This window comes from Halichoerus grypus, chromosome 14 (genome assembly GCF_964656455.1).
Source record: "Halichoerus grypus chromosome 14, mHalGry1.hap1.1, whole genome shotgun sequence".
Taxonomy (NCBI): Eukaryota; Metazoa; Chordata; class Mammalia; order Carnivora; family Phocidae; genus Halichoerus; species Halichoerus grypus.
The window spans coordinates 88,319,060-88,340,594 of NC_135725.1; the positions used below are offsets into that span (position 1 = coordinate 88,319,060).

Sequence of the window (21,535 nt, forward strand, 5' to 3'; positions counted from 1 at the left end):
GAGGGAGCTGGGTGGATTCTGTGGGGAAGAGTTTCCGGGCAGAGTGTTGGAATAGCAAGTTCAAAGGCCCTGAGGTGGGCATGTGCCTGTGTGTTCAAGGAATAGGATGGGCGGGATTGAGGGGAGACCAGGTGACATAGGACTTGTAAGTCCTTCAAAAGACCTAGGTTTTCCTAAGGACAGATGAAGAGCTGGTGGGGGGGTGGGGAGGCGGTGTTCAGTAGAGAAGCCTCATGATATGACTTACATTTTTTTATTATGGTAAAATACACATAAAATTTATCATTTTAACCATTTTTAAGTGTACAGTTCAGGGGCATTAAGTACATTCACACAATGATCCGACCATCACCCCCATCCATCTCCAGAACTTTCTCATCTTCCCAAACTGAAACTGTGTCCCCATTTCCCCCCGCACTGCCCCCATTCTTGGCAACCCCCATTCTACCTCCTATCTCTATGAACTTGACAGCTCTAAGGACATCGGTATCAGTGGACTCATACAGTATTTTTCTTTTTGTGACTGGTCTTATCCCACTCGGCATCATGCCCTCAAGTCTCCTCCACATTGTAGCAGGTGTCGGAATTCCCTGGCTTTTTAAGGCTGAGTAATATTCCACAATACAGACAGACCACACCTTGTTCAGCCATTCATCTGTCAGCAGACATGTGGATTGCTCCCACTTTTTGGCTACTGTGCGTAATGCTATTATAAACATGGGTGTGCAAATATCTGTTCAAGTCTCTCAATTCTTTTGGGTTGTGACTTAGGTTTTTAGAGGATCCTTGTGGCTGCTGGGTAGACAAGAGACCATGGGGCCAAGGGCAGAGCAGGAGGGGGATGAGGGGGAGATGCCGTGCGGCCTGGGTCACAGCCGTGGTGGTGGAGGTGGTCAGAGGTGGGAAGCAGGAGAAGTGGAGCAAGGCTCTGTGGCCTGCATCCGGGAACCTGGAAGGCTGAGGTCCACGGAAGGTGTTTCCTGAGATCGGACCATAGTGGGGGTGGGCAGGTTGAAGGGGAGACCCGAGTTCTGTTTGAATATGTTGGTTTGAGAGGTTCTTAGACATCCAGGGAGGATGTGAGCCAGGTGTTTGCTACTCCACTCAGGAGTTTAGGGATATAGACGTTTGGGGATTGTGGGCAAACAGGTGGTGGTGGAAGCCAGGATGGGCTGCAGGCGCCCCCCCCCAAGTGTGAGTGTGGACTGTACCCCCGGCGGCTGGTATTAAGATGGGTCTAAGGTCCCAGGAAGGAGAAGCAGGCAGGAGGATGGGGAGGGTGGGGGAGGCACTCCAGGAAAGCGTGCTGTCCTGGGAGCCAAGCAGAGACATGTTTCAGGGTCACAGGGGACATTGACAAGATCAGCTCAGGAGGAATGGTTGGGGCCAGAGGGACTTCGAGAGGAGGTGGGGGGCACAGACAGGTTAGGTGACTCAGGTGAGTCTTAAAGGTGAAAAGGAATGGTCTAGAAGAGGGGTAAGGGCAGGCAGGCGTCCCACTCTTTGGATGGGACAGCGTGGCCCGCGGAATTGGGAAAGCAGGGAGTCTGGCCTCAGAGGGAGGGGGGTCAGAGAAGGCAGCAGGGGCCAGGGAGTCTGGGGCTTTACTCTGGGGGGCCCCAGGGAGCCAGGAAAGGGGGTTAGGCAGAGGCCGGGCCTGTTCAGGTGGGAGTTTCCGAGCTGCCTCTCTGGCAGGTAAGCCACTGGGGGACAGCATAAGAGAGGGACCGTTTCCATGGAGCCACCCTCCCCTCCCCCTTTTCCCCTCCACCCTTCCCCGGGGGGGTTCAGGATTTCCCAGGTGCAGTTGGCAGATTCTGGCGTCTACACCTGTGTGGCCGCAAGCCCAGCTGGCGTGACCGACAGGAACTTCACCTTGCAGGTGCACGGTACGGACCGGGGCGTGGCGGCAGGGAGGGGGTTGTTGGAGAAAAAGTGCATCATTTGGCCTTAGGGCGCAAACACAGAGACTCGGTCTTTGATTCATTTGGCTGCTCACTCATTCATCTCGCAAGCAGCCGTTAGACGCTGTGCTGGGCCAGGGCCTTCCCAGGCCCCGGATGCAGCAGGGAGCAGAGGTGACCCCTGCCCCCAGGAGGTCAGTGCAGGAAACAGCTCTGTGAAGAGGCAACCACAATCCCAGGCAACTAGTGACACCAGGGGAAGGACAGGGAGCTGTGGGAGCACAGAGGAGGGCTCTTCAACTGGCCTGGGGAGTTCAGGGAAGGCTTCCTGGAGGAGGTGAGGTCTAAGTTGAAGACTAGAGATGAGAAGGAATTGTCCAGGAGAAGGGCGTTCTGACCAATGTGGGAACAGCCTGTGCGAAGGTCCAAGCGTGAGGGCCCCCTGACGCAGAATGAAAGGACTCCTGCTCACTCTTTTGCCCTGCACAGTACCCCCTATCCTGGAGCCCGTGGAGTTCCAGAATGACGTGGCGGTGGTCCGCGGCTCCTCAGTGGTCCTCCCCTGTGAAGCCCGGGGAAGCCCCCTGCCCCTAGTGTCGTGGATGAAGGATGGGGAGCCCTTGTTGCCCCAGAGCCTGGAGCAGGGGCCCAGCCTGCAGCTGGAGACAGCAGGAGCTGGTGACTCAGGGACCTACTCCTGCGTGGCCGTGAGCGAGGCAGGGGAAGCCAGGAGGCATTTCCAACTGACAGTGATGGGTGAGTCACCTGCCCCCAGCACCAGCTTCTCTGGGCCTGGGTGCAGGGTGGGCCTCCGGGGGCGAGGAGAAGGTGGTGAGGAGGTGAGTCCCCTGGTGGATCTCCCCATGGGCTGCCGCCCGGGTGCAGGCTTTGGGGGAAAGGCAGGCTCATACGGGATGCTGACCTTGCTGCTGCATAGAAGGGCTACATGGCCCTTCGTTCTCCTGGGGCTGCGCTCTTCAGCTTTGGCCCCCAAACCTTGTAAAGCAGGGACAAAGAGCCGCTGAAATCTTGGAAAGCTCTGAGTCCGCTGTATCTTCCCCTCCACACCGTGTGCTTGCTGGTTTTAAAGCACAAATAATTGGCCCAGGCAAAGGGGCCCCTGGTTTCTGGTGTTCTGGGCCCCATCGGTGGTCAGCCTCGGGATGGTGGGGTGTGGGAGATGGACCCCAGCTCCCAGCACTTTGGGTGCGGCCGCCATGGCTGACCCCGGGCGGGTGTCTTGCAGATCCCCCCCACATCGAGGACTCAGGCCAGCCTGCAGAGCTGTTGCTGACGCCCGGCTCCCCCTTGGAGCTCCACTGTGATGCCCGGGGCGCCCCCCCGCCCAACATCACCTGGCATAAGGATGGACAGGCCCTGAGCAGGCCTGAGGACAGCAGCAGGGCACTCCAGATGGAGGGCGTGCAGGTGCTGCTGGCCCACTGCCGTGGGATGAGGCTGGGGGAAGGGGTGGCGAGTGGGGGGAGAAGGACCCGGCAGCACTTGGCAGTTAGGCTGAGCTCCTCCTTTGTGCGGGGTGAGCATGTGGAGACCACCCACCTGGGCCATGCCCTCCAGGGCTCCCAGCCAAGTCAGAGCCAAGGCTGATGCAGAAACCAGAGGAGGGCTGGTGCAATCAAGGGGCACTTCCTGGAAGAGGCAGGCTTTGCCCTAGCCAGAAAGCGAGGGTGAGGTGGAGCTAGAGAAGAAGCATCCCAGAGAGGGGAATGATTGGAAAGGCAGGGTGGCAGACTCAGCCGGCCTGAGACTGCATCCTCAGTCCTTAGTTGTGGAGGAAGCAAACCAGATCGGGTGGTGGGCAGGCTGGGGCCAGAGGCAGTTGCTCACCCTGCTCCGTCCCCAGGTGGGCGATGCTGGGCTGTACACTTGCCTGGCCCAGAGCCCTGCTGGCGAAGTCGAGAAGAGCTTCCGGGTCAGGGTTCAAGGTAGGGGGTGCCGGGGGAGGCAGGAGAGGGAGGCAGGATGGGGCCTACCAGAGCGGGTCCGTCTCTCACGCCCTCTCTGCTGCCCACCTAGGCCCCCCACATGTTATTGGGCCCCGAGGCCCCCGCCCCGTGGTCGGCCTGGCTCCGGGACAGCTCATTCTGGAGTGTTCGGTGGAGGCCGAGCCGGCACCTGAGATTGAATGGCACCGGGATGGCATCCTGCTGCAGGTGGGTGCTAGGCTGGGGACCCGGGGGCGCCACGTTCTGTGCCGCTCAAGCCCCAGACCCTGCAGACTAGATCCTCGGTGCTGAGGGACAACCTCATGCCAGCACTTCGCGTCCCTGCTTTCCTGGTGTCCTGCACTCCTGTTATTATTGTCATCCCCATTTTATGGATGGGGACACTGAGGCAAGGCTAGGATTTACATCCTGGCTTCTAATGCATATCTATGTTCTTCCCATTATACCTTCGAGCTACACGTAGTGGCTGGGTGACCCAGGGCTAGTTACTGAGGTTCTCTGTGCTTACCCCTCCCCCGAAGTGGGGACCAAGAATTGTAGGTCTTCTGGAAGCTCCAGCTTGTGATCCAAGCATCAGCCCCCTCTGCAACATCCCCAACAGGCAGATCCCAGGGGTAGGAGGCTCATTCCCTCCCACAGGAGCCTATTTCCCCCAGAGGGGCATCAGGTGGGCATCTATAGGCCAGCCCAGAATGGGGCAGAGACCACTGTCCCGCCCCACCGGTTCCTTGGTCCTCCTTGCCTGGTGCCTGGGGCTGGCCTACCCTGGCCCAGCACTAACGAGGGTCTCTCCACCCTGGGGACCCTATAGGCGGATGCCCACACCCAGTTCCCAGAGCAGGGCAGGTTCCTCCAGCTGCAGGCCCTGAGCACGGCCGACGGGGGCGACTACAGCTGCACGGCCCACAATGCCGCGGGCAGCACCAGCGTGGCCTTCCGTGTGGAGATCCACGGTGAGTGGCCTCACCCTGCCGCCCCCCCACGCTGGCCCTCCTTCCGGCTGCAGCTCCCAGCACCCACTCCCTCTGTGGCCCTCCCCCAGCGGTGCCCACCATCCAGCCAGGACCCGCCACAGTGACCGCCTCTGTGAACCAGACGGCCCTGCTGCCCTGCCGGGTGGACGGCACCCCCCCTCCCCTCGTGAGCTGGCGGAAGGACGGAGCCCCCCTGGATCCTGACGGCCCCAGGTGAGAGCTGGGCCGGGAGGGTCTCGGGGGCGGGTTCTAAGCAGAAACCCGCCTGGGCAGTTGGAGCAGGAAGGTGGCTGTGTGGCCAGCACGTGGGGGCTTCTCAGAACCCAAGAAACAGGCTTGGGGATGTCAGGAAACTCGGGTGGCTGTCTGTCTGTCTGTCTGTCTGGTTTTGACTCTTGGTTGCTCATCTCTGTTTCTGTGGGAGGGGGCTTCATGCTTCTCTCTTTGTGTCTTTCTCTCAGGCCCATTTTCTACACCTTCCCCACTATGAACATGGCAGAGACAGCCCCCTGGTCCCCTCTGCTCCCAGGTTATAGCTTCTGAGTTCATGCAACCTGCAGAGTCTAGAGAACTGCCTGACGATCCCAGTTCCGAGGGTGGAGCATTCCACTGGTCCAGCCTGAGTCTAGCTGGTCCAGCTCATCCCCAGTCCTGCTGGCTGGGGTGCAGTCCAGACGTGGCCCCAGGAAAGGACAGTCCTCAGATCTGGGGGACATGCTCAGAAAGGGTGCTTTCTGGATACTGCCGCCTGCTGACTCTTAGGGAGAAGCTGGGCCCAGGTGGGAGCACGGGAGGCCCCCACAGCTGCCCATGGCTGTGACCTCCTCTGACCTTGGCCTCATGGATGCAGGACTCCAGAGTTAGCACTTTCCTACCAGGAAAGCCAGGGGCAGAGGAGACACCACCAGGGTCCAGCTCCTCCAAGGGCCTCACTAGGCTGCTGGTCTTCGTGGCAACCCCCTCCCTCCATTCCAGGCTGCAGGTCCTGCCCGAGGGTTCCCTGAGGATCCAGCCCGTCCTTGCCCAGGACGCCGGCCACTACCTCTGTCTTGCATCCAACTCTGCAGGCTCTGATCGGCAAGGCCGCCATCTCCAGGTCTTTGGTAGGTAGACGAGGGAAAGCATGTTCCTTGCCTTCAGCATCCATCCCCTGTCTGGGCTGGGTCCAGCTTGGTTTCTGGGTTCATCCTTGCTGTCAGGAGCAATGGCTTCTCAGTGTTCTTGACTATGAAGCCTATGAATAAAACTTGCGACCACACATACTCAAAAGGTACATACTTATTTTATGCATATAGCACATACACTTAATACTATACTATTGTATTGAATGTGCACAGATAGAAAACATTTGAAAAGATAAGATTCAGAATCACTACCAGACGCTCTAATCTGCTGTTCTCATTCCAGTGGATCCTCTCAGTGGAGGCCACTCTGCTGGGCCCTGGCCTTGAGCAGGGCTGATGAGGAGTGGGACGCTGAGGGCTACATTCAGGGAGAAGTGGTTAGGGGGCCGCCAACCTGGGGGGCGAGCAAAGGTCCTATCACCCCAGATTTGGGAGCCTGTTGGAAGATTCCTGCAGAGTGTCTCCTGTTCTCCCCGCAAGGATGGGTAGATGGTGGTGGAAAAAGCCCCTGCCCCTACCTCCATCCTGCACCCTTGTCTGCTGTCTCCCCAGAGCCTCCAGCCATCACCCCTGGCCCCTCCAACCTGACCCTGACTGCCCACACCCCTGCCTCACTGCCCTGTGAGGCCAGCGGCTCCCCCAAGCCCCGGGTGGTCTGGTGGAAGGATAGACAGAAGTTGGATTTCCATCTGCAGCAGGATGCTTACCGGTACGGAGCTGGCCCTCGGGGTGGCACCATGAGGTGCTCAGGGTGGGGAAGGGGGTGCCCGTTTCATGGTGGGGAGCCCGGTCAGAAACAAGGCAGGGAGGCACTCTGGTCCTCAACAAAGCACCAGGATCTGTGTCTCAACCTCGGGGGTCTAGAAGGATCTTCACCGAGATGCCCAACAGGGGGTTTAACACCATTATAGTTGCTGGGGCCTAACAATGTCGATACCTGGAGGCCTGAGTTCGGCTGAGCCCGGATACTCGTCTCCCTGTTTCTCAAAGGTAGCTGATCATGAAATGACCCCTGGGCACATTAAAGGAGTCAGTTCACCAATTAATTCGCCAGATATTTGCTGTGTCAGGTGCCGGACCATCACGGAGCTTTTGTCTAAAGCAGGTGTTCAACCAACATAAGCTGTTCTGATAAGGGACTTGGATCTGGTCGCTATTATAGAAGTTGTCAGAGCTGGTGATTGCAGAAAACATACAGGGTAACAGAGAAACACAGGGATGAAAATTAAATTTGCCCACAAGCTCAACAGCCACATCTTTAAGAATAGAAACTTCTAGAAGAAATTTCTAGATTCAGGGCTGGGGAGCAGATACCAGAGGAGACATTAGTCATGAGATACCCAGTCCCCTGCATCCAGATTGCTGGGCAGGCAGGTCATAGCTGGCTGGGCTTGGGTCAGCCAGGCCCGCCGCTTAGCAGCCAACTGTCTGTCCCAGGCTCCTGCCCTCCAACGCCCTGCTCCTGGCAGCTCCCGGCCCCCAGGACTCAGCCCACTTTGAGTGCGTGGTGAGCAATGAGGTGGGCGAGGCCCGCAGGCTCTACCAGGTGACCATCCACGGTGAGTTGGAACAGGAGGAGGGAGAAGATAGGATGGGGGTGTCACCTGCATCTCCTGGTCCCACCTGACGCAGCCCTGACTCCAGCACTGTTCCTGGCACGTAGGATCTCTCAGGAGAGTCCTCTCCCCAGTCCAGATTATTCTAAACCCCAATCTGACTTTGTCATCACCCTGGTGAAAATTCCTCCCTTCACGGCTACCCACTGCACTCAGGATAGAATGCAATGGTGTCACCTGGGTCCGCAGGGTCCTGTGCATGCTGGCCCAGCCAACCGCCCCCCCACCCCCAGGTTCAGCTCACCCCAAGGCCTACCTCACTCTGGGATCCAGTCATGCTGCTTAGCTTTTAGTTCCTCACCTCAGGGCCTTTGCATATTCTGTTTCCCTCTGCACATGCCATTCCCTCTGCTCTGAACACTTCACCCTTCACCCAGCGGACGCTTGCTCTTCCTTCAGATCTCAGGTTAAATGGCACTTTCCCTGGAGACCTTCTCTGGCCTCCCCAGCTCTGAGCTCCCACTCTTGTGAAGGCTGTCTTGTGAAACACTCCAGAGACACCTAGCTGGTATCTCTACAGAAAGCAGTTCTTAACTATACCCCAAAGCCCAGCAAAAAATACTTCCCGAGTGAGTGTTGTGACCTCTCTCTGTTGCCCCTCCCTCCCTGGTCCTTCGTCACTAATGTCACCTGTGTCTTAGTCTTCTGTTGATAGCTCTCATTCACCTGGCCCAATGGCTGCGTGGTCCCCCGTGGACCTCAGCAGGGCCTCAAGCCTTGTATTGCATTATAGTACCTCCCACCATTGCCGACGACCAGACAGACTTCACCGTGACCAAGATGGCGCCCGTGGTCCTCACATGTCACAGCACGGGTGTCCCGGCCCCGGTCGTGTCCTGGAGCAAGGCAGGCACCCAGCTGGGGAGGCGGGGGAACGGCTATCGTGTCTTGCCTTCGGGTAAGTAAGGGTGAGCCACAGAGAATGGAGACTGGGGGGATCGGGCGCAGGGTATGAAAGCAGACCATTGGAGCCAGGTGGGAGAGCAAGATGGAGCGCCCCGGCCTGGCTCTGCTGTTCCCTGCTGTGTGACCTAGGGGGACCCCTCACCCTCTCTGGGCGTTAGTATCCCCACTTACGCACTAGCGTGTTGATGTTCATCAGTGGTCCCCTGATGTTAGTTGACAGATCGGTGCCGCTCCTCATGGCAACGTGAGGAAAATAATATCTACGTGAGAGTTTTCATAAAGTTAGTTTGATCTCATCCGAAGGATTTTCCATTACTCTGAAATTATACTTTTCTTAATATTTTAGTGTTAGAAGTTCCTCTCTTTCATGAAATCAAGGTGATAGTAGATGGGTGCTTTTGAAATGTCTTTGCCTGTCAAAATTAAAAGTTGGCAACTTTATGGGGATTATCCAAATTACATTTATTTGTTAGTTGGTGAGCTGGTGAAATCCTAAAGCCTGAGCACCACTGGCCAGATCTGCGGTTTTCAAACTCTTCCAAAGCAGTAGAACCCTTTCTTCTGACAATCGGTTATAGGGAAGCCCATCACGTAAAGGAAGTTGACATTCTGGTTCCATCTGGGGCTGGAGTGGTCCAGGAAGGTTAAAACGGTGTTCACCGAGCACCCAAGACTAAGGAAGACAGGGCAAAGGGAGGACAGATGAAGCAGTAATCTGGGAAGGCTTCCTGGAGGAGGCAAGTTTTGAGCAAATCACGGCAAAGGTAGCAGGGTGAGGGCCCGTGGAACTATGGGTGGGCCAGGGATTCTAGGCAGGGTGGTGGCGGGTCCTGGAACATCACAGCCGGAAGTTTCTAGAGACCACCCTGTCTGATTCCTCATTGTACACATGGGGAAACTGAGGCCCCAAGAGTGGAAGGGACTTGCCCACAGTTATGCTCCAGACAGGGAACACAGACAGGCCTCGAACCCACGTTTTCCCTTGCTGCTTACAAATGGGCAGGGAGGCAGGTGGAGTGGCCTGCAAGAGAGACACCAGGGTGGGGGTGGGTAAGGGACGTCTGTCCCGGGTCCCCTCAGCCCTCTCCATGCCCCGCTGCCACCCGCAGGTGCCCTGGAGATCGGGCAGGCCCTCCCCATCCACACCGGCCGCTACACTTGCACGGCCCGCAACTCTGCCGGCGTGGCCCACAAGCACGTGGTCCTTACTGTGCAGGGTAAGCGTCTCCTGGCAGGTGGAGGAGAGCTAGAGGCAGGTAGGGCTGGGTAGGGAGGTGAGGACCCCAGGTTCCAGATGCCCAGACCTGCCTCTGATCTGACTCCCCGATGGGATTCCTTGGGAGGGAAGAACCGGCCCCCCGGAGTCCTCTGTGCTGCGATTTCAGGAATCCCCTGTTCCTTGTAGAGGCTCCTCTCTCTGGTGCTCAGGGACCCCTGGTGGGAGGGGCCTGGGCGTTAAAGGTGTCCCCAGGGACCTCTGCAGCCCTGTCCCCTTGCAGCCTCCCCCGTGGTGAAGCCTCTGCCCAGCGTGGTCCGGGCTCTGGCAGCAGAGGAGGTGCTGCTGCCTTGTGAGGCTTCGGGCATCCCCCGGCCAAGCATCACCTGGCAGAAGGAGGGGCTCAGCATCCTTGCAGGTGAGTCTCAGCACCAGCAAGGGAAGAACTGTATGGGCCTGGGATCCTCCCGCGTGCCCCAGGGAGGGAGGGGGGGTACTGGGGGGGGGCTCTGCAGACCTGCTGGGAGGTCCCAGAAAGTCCATGCGTCCGCTTCACCTCCTGCCCACCTGTCTCTGTTCACCAGCCAGAGCTTGATAGTCTGAGCACTCAGTGGCAGAGTTGGCAGGATGGGGGTGGCGGGGGCAGCCTGGCTGGGCTCTGGGGCTCTGTCCCCCTGAACCCTGTGATCACAATGAGGCACTTGCTGCCTGGTCAAACAGAATGGCCAAGTGGCCCTCCTGCCTTCCTCGGTGGTCCTGCTGCCCCCACCACCAGCCCCCGATTTCCTCCCCGCTAATCCAGGAGCAAGTACCCAGGTCCTACCCACCGGACAGCTTCGGATTATCCACGCCAGCCCAGAGGATGCCGGGAACTATTTTTGCCTTGCCCAGAACAGCGCAGGCAGCGCCGTGGGGAAAACACGGCTGGTGGTGCAAGGTGGGCCCAGGGAAGGGGGCTGAGGCGGACCCCAGCGGGCTAGGGCCTTTGGCATCCCTGCATCCTTCCCTATCCCAGCGTGGCTTGTATTCCAGACGGAACTGAGGGAAAAGCATCTTCTCCCATTTTGTGCTCAAGGTCTGCCTTTTGACCGTAACTCGGGTCCCTCTGCGTCCTCTGATCTTTCATGAATCATCCCTCATTCATTTGTGGCTTTCCAGTAACAAAAGCCATTTCTGTCCCCTTAGCCATTGTGTGTACATTGGCATCACCCTGTCACAGCTTCTCAACCAAACTCAACAGTCCCCAGATTGTCCAGAGCACGGGCAGTGGCCTATGACAGAGGTGGTGGAGGCAGCAGATGGGGGTGGAGGAAGGGGCGAGGGGGATGCCGACTGCCTAGGGCGCTGGAGAGGGGCAGCCCACCCCAGCCCAGCCCCCGTCCCCACGTGGCCCTCCCTCTCCCCACAGTCCCGCCCGTGATCGAGACTGGCCTCCCTGACCTGTCCATTACCGAAGGCTCCCACGCCCTCTTGCCCTGCTCGCCCAGCGGCAGTCCTGAGCCCAGCATCACCTGGGAAAAAGATGGCCAGCCCGTGTCCGGAGCCGAGGGGAAGTTCACCATCCAGCCTTCGGGGGAGCTGCTGGTGAAGAACCTGGAGGTGAGCCTCCCACCCTGTGCGGCGCGAAGGGGAGTAATAATGACAACGGGAGCAGAAAACCTCTGCTGAGCAGCCCCCCGTTTGTCATGGTCTGTGCTGAGCGCTGTGCAGCTTTTAATCCCAGGGGTATTATAATCCCCAAGTACAGATGAAGAAACTGAGTGAGGCTCAGAGTGTGTCCAGTTTTTGCCAAGAGGCAGAACCAAGATTTGAACCTGGACCTCCGTAGCTAATTCCTGAGGGACAGAAGGAGCCCTGGACGGGGTGGGGGGCAGGGCACAGAGATGACTCTGTGTCCACACTGTGCCTGTTTGTTGTCCACCCTGCTTTGTTGCTGACCTGAGCCCAGGGCGTGGGTGTGATCCCCACCCCACTTCCCCAACAGCACTTAGATTCTATAATTACAAACGGGCCTCTCTCTGGATGGATGGGTGGTGGCTCGGTGGGTGCACCTGCTGTGGGGGGGGCAGTCACAGGGTCCTCTGGCCTTGCCGCACGGAGAGCCAGATAGCATGGTGAGTGCACCAGCCTTGCTGCAATGCCCCACGGGACGTCTCAGAGCTTGGCTGAGCGCTCTCTATAAAAGGCACCCAACACGGGGCCTGTCTCAGGGATGATGGGAGCATGGATGAGCTGGTGCAGGTGAAGTCCCGGACAAGGCGTCCGGCACATCGTGGGTGTTGTTACCATCGTGCAGTCAGGGCTTGGATGCTTAGGAAGGCTGCAGGGGGGTGCAGTGGGTGAAGCAGAGCCATTTACTGGCTGTGTGACCTTGAGCAAGCCCCTTCACCTCTCTGGGCTGCATGCTCCCAGGGAACCTGCAGGAGAAGGGGTCCCTAGGAGCTGCGGGTGGGGGCAGTGCTCAGGCTGACCCCTCCTCTGCCGACAGAGCCAGGACGCTGGGACCTACACCTGCGTGGCCGAGAACGCCGTGGGCCGCGCCCGCCGCCGCGTGCACCTCAGCATCCTGGCACTGCCCGTCTTCACCACCCTGCCTGGGGACCGAAGCCTGCACCTTGGGGACAGGCTGTGGCTTCGCTGTGCGGCCCGGGGCAGCCCTACCCCCCGCATTGGCTGGACCATCAACGACCGGCCAGTCACGGGTCTGGGCCTCCTGGGAGCGGGTGGATGGGGACCCAGGACGTGGGAGGAGGGCAGACTGGTGGGGAGACCCAACCTCGTGGAGAGGAAGACGGTGTCAGGTTCTGGGTCTCCAGACTTGGCCCTGTGCGGGGGGAGCAGAGCAGACCCACGTGTGGCCGTATGTGACGGGTCACATGTCAGACCTGACAAGAAGCCACCTGCGAAAAAGACTCAACCCCGAGACCTCAGGGCCGGGAGGAGGCTTGAGTTCCAACCCAGCACTGCTGCTCCCACTGTGGGCCCCTGGGAAAACTCCTTTCCTTGGGGGCGGGGCTCTGTCCTCCCATCTGGTCCCCAGGTGATGGTGAGAGAGGCGCAGGGCCTGCACAGGACACAGGGTATATAGTAGGTGCTCAATAAATGTCTGCTGAATTGATGAATTGCTGAGTCCCCTCCACCGCAAAGTGATATTTTCAGACGCTCCTAAACCGGAGTCCAGGAGCTGTGAAATGGGCTCAGCAGCTCACCTTTGTGCACCTGCGAGGAACACTTTGCCCGGACCCCGCCACCTCCCAGGGAGGGAGTTTGGGGGAGTGATTCAGCCTCTCTGAGCCCAGCTTCTTCATCTCAAGATGGAGATAACAGGGGTGGTGAAGGTGAACTGGTTTAATGCGGGAAGTGCACGTTAATAGGCCCCCAAAGACCTACCCTCGCCCGCGCAGCCAGCTCACAGTGCAGACTTGAAAATGATAGAAGTCTGGTTCTTCCAGCGCATCCCCTACCGTGGCCTCTTGCCTGCCGTGAATGGGTCTGACATGGTCAAGCTCCCACCTCGGGAAGAGACACCTGTTTTCATGTCTTTGCTAAACACCTGCTGGGTACCCCGGCCTGAGTGAAGTATTCAGGGCAGGAGGGGTCCCTAGCACCCTGGACTCAAAACCCTGCGGGGCATCTCTTTTCTACCAGAGGGGGTGTCTGAGCAGGACGGGGGCAGCACACTGCAGCGGGTGGCCGTCACCAGAGAGGACAGCGGGACCTACGTCTGCTGGGCCGAGAACAGAGTGGGCCGCGTGCAGGCTGTCAGCTTCGTCCATGTGAAGGGTAGGGCATGAGCCTTGTGGCCTTTCCTGAGACCCCCGATGAACCCGATGTGTTGGTTTTTCTAAGAAATAGACCTCCTGACCTCTGAACTGGTAACCCTCCACCCTGACTGTGCCTTAGGATCTCCTGGGGGACTTTAGAAAATACTGAGGCCAGGTTCCCCCTCTGACTCCAAAAACCAGCCTCTCTGGGGTGAAGCCCCAGCATCAGGATTTCTTATGTTCCCCAGATGAGTTGGCTGCAGGTAGAATGAGATCTGACCAATTGGCGGGCAGCACCGCCCTCAGCGGCATGGGGCCCATGTAGAAGGAGGGCACGGGGGCCAAGGTACCCTGGCAGGAAAATGCCTGAAGCTTGCCAGCCTACCAGTTGTCCCCCACGGCCCTGCTCGGTCAAGGGCAGCATGGTAACCCTCCATGATGCCATGACTTAGTTTGCTTCCTTTCAGGATGGGTAGGGTGGAGCTTCATAGAGGGGAATGAGCAGCCCAAGGCACCAGGACGCAGGTGCAGCTGGTTTCAGCCTCAGGAAACCAGCAAGCCTGGAAACTGACACGGGGCAGCCAAGAGTGGTTTAAGATTTGCATGGGGGCGCTTGTATGGCTCAGTCCCTTAAGCATCCCACTCTTGATTTTGGCTCAGGTCATGATCTCATGGGTTGTGGGATCGAGCCCTGCATTGGGCTCCACGCTCAGCACAGAGTCTGCTTGAGATGCTCTCTCTCCCCCTCTCCCTCTGCCCCTCCCCCATTCATGCACAATAAATAAATAAATAAATAAATAATAAAATCTTAAAAAAAACAATTTGCATGAAGCAAGGATCAGGGATGTCTTAGTGTTGCTGTGTCCAACCAAGGTGTCCTAATGGTTATGTAGTCTTTATTTCCCAAAGTCCCCGGCAGGTACTCTGCAGCTGGGACAATCCATCCATTCGAGCAAGTATATGACACTCATAACACTACCTTCTGTCCTGTACCTGCCTCAGGCATCACTAATCAATCGCAGCACTATTCCCACTCTGTTTCAAATCGGTGTTCCCAGCAGTCTATTTCGCTTGACCCATGACATGGAAGTTGTCTGCCATCCCTGATGCGTTGACTATTCACAGTCGTGCTGGGCCAGCAGGAGCCTCTGGGGATGGGTTTATGGGAGAGGCTGAGGGAACCTCCTTTCTGACATTTTGTCTGATGTTATCTTGCAGAAGCCCCTGTGTTGCAAGGGGAGGCCTTCTCCTACCTGGTGGAGCCTGTGGGGAGCAGCATCCAGCTGGACTGTGTGGTCCGTGGCGCCCCGGCACCTGACATCCACTGGATCAAAGATGGCCTCCCGCTCCGGGGCAGCCGGCTCCGGTATCGGCTACAGAATGGCTCGCTGACCATCCGCAGGACGGAGGCAAGGCGGGACCCAGTGCCTTGGGGTGGGGACGACCCACAGCCTTTCCTGATGGCTTAGGAGAGTTCTTTAGCTTGCCACAGTCCCCTACAGTCTACAAAGCACTTTCCCACCCATGACCCAGATTCTCCCCGCCACTAACTCAAGTAACCTCCAGCCTGTGACTTTTCTCTGTGCCTCAGTCACCCTAGCCGTTCAGTGGGGCTAATAGTTGTTTCTACCTCATAGGTTTATCGTAAGAAATCAGTGAGATGACCCATGCCAGGAATTTAAGAGTGACCGGCCCCTGGGTAATACCAATAAATGTGATTATTAACAACCCCATAGCGCAAAGTAGACAAGTAAGAGTGCCCCATTTTACAGATGAAGACACTGAGGCTCAGAGAGGCCCATGACCAGTAAGTGCCCAAGGCAGGACCCCATCCCAGCTTTCCTGACTCCTGCTCTATGCTGTTTCCAAAGTCTTGAGCCCTGGGGCAGCCCCCCTCACCTTCGCAGTGGTCATGTGGACATCCATAATACTGTCCTGTTAGGCTCTTCCTTGGGGCCCTTGCTTTCGCCCACCTTACCTGAGTCTCTACCACGGGCTAGGCCCTGGTAGATCCTTTTGCTCTGATGAGCATGATTTCCTGTCCAATCTTAGCGGCCATGATCCCCATTTTAGCAATGGGGAGATGACGTGTACTCGTATGGGGACATGGCGGTGTATTTGTAACGAGTCCAGGACCGTCCCCAGTGGAGCCAGATTTAGTCCCATCCTGATTTGACCCCCAAATCTCCACTCCCACCTGCATGCTGTGCTGCCCCCACAGTCCCTGGGGAGCGGCCTCCAGGATATCACCTTCTGGGTGTAGACGGTGGCCTCAGGCTGCCCCCCAGCTCCCACTCCTGGTGGCACTGCCGCTCAGAAGTGAATCTGAGCCGTGTTCTTCCCGGGCTTCCTCACCAGCCGTGGTGGTGGGTATCCCGTAGAAAAAGCTTCTCTCTCGCTAAGCTGGGAAAACACCGCAAACCATCTCCCCTCTGGAAGGCTCGCGGCACACACAGTAAAAGCCCCAAGGAATCTCGCAGCCAGAAGTGGGTTGTTGTCTGACTCAGTGTTTCCCGAACTTACTTCACCACGGAGCCCTTTTTTCAAGGAATCCCTAGTAATGTGCCATGGAGTGATGATACTTCATTGTACCCAGTTTGGAAGAGGGGGATCTAAATCATGCTTTTGCAGCATGTGGCTCTGCCGAGGGCAGCAAATCCATGCTCTCAGTCACCACTGCCCCCCATGTTCCAGGTGTGAAAGGGGCTAGATCCTCTTTGGATGTCTGTTGACAAGTGGCCGCGGAGGCTCTTCTGATGAACTCCACGAGCCCCCGGCTGGTTTACCCTCTAAGCTCCTCTGGTTAGACGGGTCTTACTCCAGTCGCCTGTTTCCATGCCCCGAATGGCCCCCTCATCCTGCTCTCCTGAACACCACGCACCCCCTCCCATGCCCCCCTGCAGATGGACGACGCCGGCCAGTACCAATGCCTCGCAGAGAATGAGGTGGGCGTGGTGGAGAAAGTAGTGATCCTCGTGCTGCAGAGTGAGTCTCAGCCTCCCCCTCGCTTGGGCCCTAGGTGGGTAGGGACAGTGTCGGGGGGCGCTCAGGGGGTCGGGCAGCCATGCTGAGGCTGGCGTGGTGCATCCCAGGCTGTCTGATCAGAATGGAGGGCAGAGAGGGAGGGCCACAGACTGGGAATTCTCTGACAAATATTTGTCGAGAACACGCAGTTGAGGTCCCATGAAGATCCAGGGACCCAACAGCCAGGCCTGGGCGGGGGCCCCATTTATTCAAACTCACAACCATCCACAAGATCACAGTCACAGCTCTTGGATTTGCCAAGTAGCTGGTAGTTTACAGAGTACCATCTGAGCCCCAGAGTAACCTTGCCAAATTGTCTAAATAGGGATTTTGAGTAAAACTTTTTATTGAAGATAAACACACATAGGGAGAATACAATGTTATAAGGGTACAGCTCAGTGAATTTTGTTTTTTAATCTTTTATTTATTTACTTACTTACTTAGAGAGAAAAAGAGAGAGAGAGAAAAGAGAGCGCAAGCAGGGAGGGGCAGGGGAGAGGGAGAGAGAGAATCTCAAGCAGGCTCCATGCCCAGTGCAGAGCCCCACACAGGGCTCAATCTCACGACCCTGAGATCATGACCTGAGCCGAAATCAAGAGTCGGATGCTTGACTGACTGAGCCAGCCAGGCGCCCCTCGACAAATCTGCATAACATGAACCCACCAGGTTAACTTGCACCCAGAGCAAAAATAGAAAAATGGAACACTACCAGCCCCCAGCCACTCCCATCATATCGTACCCCCTTTCCAGTCAATGCCCCCTGCCCCCAGGTGATCCCTGTCCAGAGTTTTACCTTTAAAAATCAGCTTGGGGTGCCTGGCTGGCTCAGTCGGTAGAGCATGGGGCTCTTGATCTTGGGGTCGTGAGTTCGAGCCCCATGTTGGGCATAGAGATTACTTTGAAAAAAACAGCTTCATTAAGTTATATACCACAAAATTCACCCATTCATACAGTGGAATATTATCCACCCTTTAAAAAGAAGGAAATCTGACACCTGCTACAACATGAACGAAACTTGAGGGCCTCAGGTGAAATAAGGCAGTCACCAGAACACACTGTATGACTCCCAATTATATGAGGTATCTAGAGTTGTCAGAGTCATAGAAACAGAAAGCTGATGGTGGGGCGGACAATGGAGAGAAGTGGGTGAATGGATCTAGAGTTTTGGTTTTGCAAGATGAGAGGGTCCTAGAGGTGGACGGCAGTGAGGGTTGCCCAACAGTGTGAACACACTCCACTACTCAACACTATACTTCAAAATGGTTAAGATGGTAAACTTCATGTTATATGTTTTCTACCACACTTTTTAAAAATGAAAAAATTCACCCATTCTAAGCCTGCAGTTAGCGATTCTTAGTAAACTCATAGCATTGTCCATCCATCACCACGATCTGTTTCTGGGACATTTCTTATCACTCCAGGAAGCTCCCTCTGCCCGTCTGCTCCCACCCCCAGCCCCAGGCAGCTGCCAATCTGCCTTCTGCCTCTGTGGACACACCTTTCTGGAAACCTCATCTAAGTGGAATTCTGTGTATTCTTCAGTTCCGAGTTCTTTCACTCATCAATGTGTTCACACTTCATCCATATTATAGCACCTATCAGTGCTTCATCCCGTTTTATTGCTGAACAGATCCATTCATCAGTTACTAGACAGTTAGCTGGTTTCTGATTTGGGGCTGTTACAAATAATGCTGCTGTGAACATCGGCATGCAAGTCTTTGTGTGGATATGTGTCCTCTTTTGTCCTGGGTAGATTCCTAGGAGTGCATTGCTTGATAAAGCTAACTTTTCAGGAAACCACCAAACTGGCTGTACTATTTTGCTCTTCTTCTAGCAGTGTATGAGGCTTCGGTTTCTCTACATTCTTGCCAACTTTTTTGTTGTCTGCCTTTTTTATTCAGTCATCCCGTGGGTGCAAACTAGTATCTCACCGCGGTTTTCATTTGCATCCCTCTAATAACTAATGATATTGAGCGTCTTTGTGTGTGTGTGTGTGTGTGTGTGTGTGTGTGTGTGTGTACAGCTCGTTCATGTGTCTTCTCTGGGTAAGTGTTTTTCAGATGTTTCGCTCATTTTACAATTGGGTTGTTTGTCTTATGAATGAGTTCTGAGAGTTCTTTATGTCGTCTGCATACAAGTCCTTTATCAGATACGTGATTTACAGATATTTCCCTCCATTCCGTGGCTTGTCTCTGCATTTTCCTATCAGTGCTTTGGAAGAGCAAAAGCGTTAAAATTTGACGAAGTCCAAATTTATCGATTTTGTATTTTATAGACTGTGTGTTTGGTATTATAGCTAAAAAAATCTTTGTTTAGCCTAAGGTCACATTCTCCTATAAGGTTGACAGTTTTCATTTTTACATGGAAGTCTGTGATCCACTTTCACTTTGAGTTAATTTTTGTGTGAAATAAGTTCCTTTTTCTAAATTCCTTTCTCTTTTTTTTTTTTGCATATGGATATCCAATTGCTCTGTACAATTTATTTAGATCTTAGTTTCCTCAGTGATGTCTTAATAGTTCACAGGTCTTATCCCTCTTTTGTTACATTGATTACTAAGTATTTTATTATTTTTGATGCTATTGTGGATGGAATTATTATTGGTTTGATTTTTGGGTTTTGCATTGCTAATATACAAAAATCCAATTGATTTTTGTATCTCGATCTTAGAAACCTTGCTGAATTTGTTTTTGAGTTCTGGTCATTTTTGCTAGATTCCTTAGGAGCTTCTGTGTATAGGATTTCCTACACGTCACCTAGGAGTGGAGACAGTTTACCTCTCCCTTGCCTCTGCGGATACCTTTCATTTCTTTGCATTGCCGCATGTCATTGGTTAGACCCTTGATGCAAGACTGAGTAGAAGTAGAGAGAGCAGACAGCCTCACCTTGTTTCCAGCTGTAGACAGGGAGCATTCAGTCTTCCACCATTGAGTATGATGGCAGCTGTGGGGTTTTGCAGGTGCTTTTTATCAGGTGGAGGAAGTTTTCTATGTAGTTTGTTGCGAGTTTTGGTCATGGACTGCGGGGGTTGGGGGTGATTCTGGTTCCAGACAAGACAGCGTAGATGTGCTTCTCCCTACTCCTCCCGCTGCATACGGCTGAACACCTTGGACGTTACATAGAAGACAAACATTGACTCTGAAAGAGAAAAGAAGGACTGACTAAGGATCTTGGGACCTGTGGAGTGACAATGCAGCGGATTCCCCCATTTCTCTTTTTGCCTCGTGTATCCTGGGCAGAATGTTTGCTAAGGGACCAAGGGGCCCTCACATACACACGTACAGACGGCCCCAGCAAAAGCCTGCTCTCTCTTGCTATAGGACCAGGAAAGGAACAGCATAGCAAGATGGAAAGCTTTCCGATGATGACCACCCTAGTCCAGCCAAACACCGTGAAAAAAACTGCAGCCCCACCCCAAGCCCCTTCAACGAAGACCAAGTGGGTGGGGAGCCTACACTTCTACCCGTGCCCCCTATCCCAAGCACCCCTGTGCCCTCCCTGGGGGGGTGGAGTCAGGTGAGGCCAAGTGAGGGGCAATAGCACATGTTCCCCCACCCCCCAGCCAGGGTGACGTCGGCAGAGAGAAGTGGGAACCTTGAACCCCCATGCCTGCCTGGGAGTAGTAGAGCACCCCTCGTGTTCTGGGGTGCCCACGGAGGCCACCTAGGGCAGCTGGATTTTTACTCTCACCTGGCAGCAATGAAGCAGCAGAGGAGGCCTGCTGGGAAGTAAGAAGCAGAGGCTTGTCATGCTCAGAGTGTTCAGGATGCAGTTGAAACTCACTCGTCTGATCAATAACAAGGAAACTCTCAACTGTCGCTGATCCAGGGACAGCGAGGTTGGAATGATCTGACAAGGATCTTAAAATAAGCCTCCTTAAGAATGCCTGGCTGAGCAATTAGAAACATGCTTGAAACAAGACGGCACCAATAGGAGCTACGAAGAACCAAAGGGAAGTTGTAGGACTTAACTGATAATAAAATGAAAACTTCAGTGGTGTAGTATGAAGAGGACAAAGGAAAGAATTAGTGGTTTTGAAGATGTAACAATAGAATTTACCTAGTCTGCACAACAGAGAGGAAACAGACTTGGAAAAAAACAAGGAGCAGAGCTGCAGACACGTGTGGGACGAAGCCGAGATCTGACAGGGTGGCATCAGAGTCCTGGAGGGAAAGGAGAAAGGGGTGAGGAGTATTCAAAGAAACGAGAGCTGGAATTTTGCAAAATTTCACTAAAGGCCTAAGCCTACAGATTCAAGAAGCTGAGCAAAACTCAAACAGGATAAACCCAAGGAAATTCTGCACCAGAGACATCACAAAGTTGCTGAAAATTAAGGGCGAAGAAACTAAGGCTCCATCCTCCATGGATGCATCTGCGCATGGCCGTGGAGTGATTCAGAGTTCAGGCAGTCTGAGAGTGGCCTCGACTTTGACTCTTCCTGCCCCCCACCCCCGTCCACCCCTGGATCCCTGCACAGGTTCACATGGTCTATGGAAGCCAGGGATGTGCAGAGAGCTGATCTGGCCTTTCCAGGGCTCCCTCATTTCCCGGCTCTTCTCATTAAGCTTCCAGCTGGTCCCCTGCTTTCCTCAGGCCAGCAGAGGTGCCAGGTCCCCATTTGCTTCCTGCCAGTTCTGCCCCCCCCGTCCCCCGACAACACCCCGGTCTCAGAATACGCCTGCATCCTCGCCTGCAAATCAAGCCAGTCCCTTGTGATAGCAAGAGCTGGGGGTTTGGCAGCCAGCCCTGCCCCAGCAAAACCACCAGGACGACCACGGTGAAGTGGGGGTGGGAGATGGGTGCAGCCCCAGGCCCCACACCTCCACCGTTCTCGCCTGAAGTTCTAGAAGCTTCTCACGGAGAAATGATGCTCAATTTGTTGTTTGCCTTTCATGGACTTCTAGAGCCCGGAAATAGTTGGTGTGGATAATTTTGTCAAGTTTTATGTTTGGTTTTTGGGGGAGCGGACTTGCTGGCCTCTTCACGCAGCGGTGGCCAGCGTTGTGCTCCTGTTTATTTCTGACCTTTATTTAAATGGAACC

General features: G+C 55.3%; 1 protein-coding gene across 1 annotated transcript in view; it reads left to right on the top strand.

Moving 5' to 3' along the window:
* HMCN2 (hemicentin 2) overlaps positions 1-21,535 on the top strand; it is a 150,356-nt gene that overhangs the window by 112,723 nt on the left and 16,098 nt on the right. The window contains exons 67-85 of the mRNA XM_036117053.2: positions 1,792-1,889; positions 2,394-2,660; positions 3,151-3,332; positions 3,769-3,850; positions 3,942-4,078; positions 4,683-4,824; positions 4,914-5,058; positions 5,821-5,948; positions 6,522-6,678; positions 7,407-7,528; positions 8,319-8,483; positions 9,601-9,708; positions 9,991-10,125; positions 10,510-10,644; positions 11,116-11,306; positions 12,196-12,409; positions 13,356-13,490; positions 14,690-14,880; positions 16,375-16,456. Of these exons, the coding sequence (XP_035972946.2) occupies positions 1,792-1,889; positions 2,394-2,660; positions 3,151-3,332; positions 3,769-3,850; positions 3,942-4,078; positions 4,683-4,824; positions 4,914-5,058; positions 5,821-5,948; positions 6,522-6,678; positions 7,407-7,528; positions 8,319-8,483; positions 9,601-9,708; positions 9,991-10,125; positions 10,510-10,644; positions 11,116-11,306; positions 12,196-12,409; positions 13,356-13,490; positions 14,690-14,880; positions 16,375-16,456 (2,816 nt within the window). The remainder of the gene's footprint in view (positions 1-1,791; positions 1,890-2,393; positions 2,661-3,150; positions 3,333-3,768; positions 3,851-3,941; positions 4,079-4,682; positions 4,825-4,913; positions 5,059-5,820; positions 5,949-6,521; positions 6,679-7,406; positions 7,529-8,318; positions 8,484-9,600; positions 9,709-9,990; positions 10,126-10,509; positions 10,645-11,115; positions 11,307-12,195; positions 12,410-13,355; positions 13,491-14,689; positions 14,881-16,374; positions 16,457-21,535) is intronic.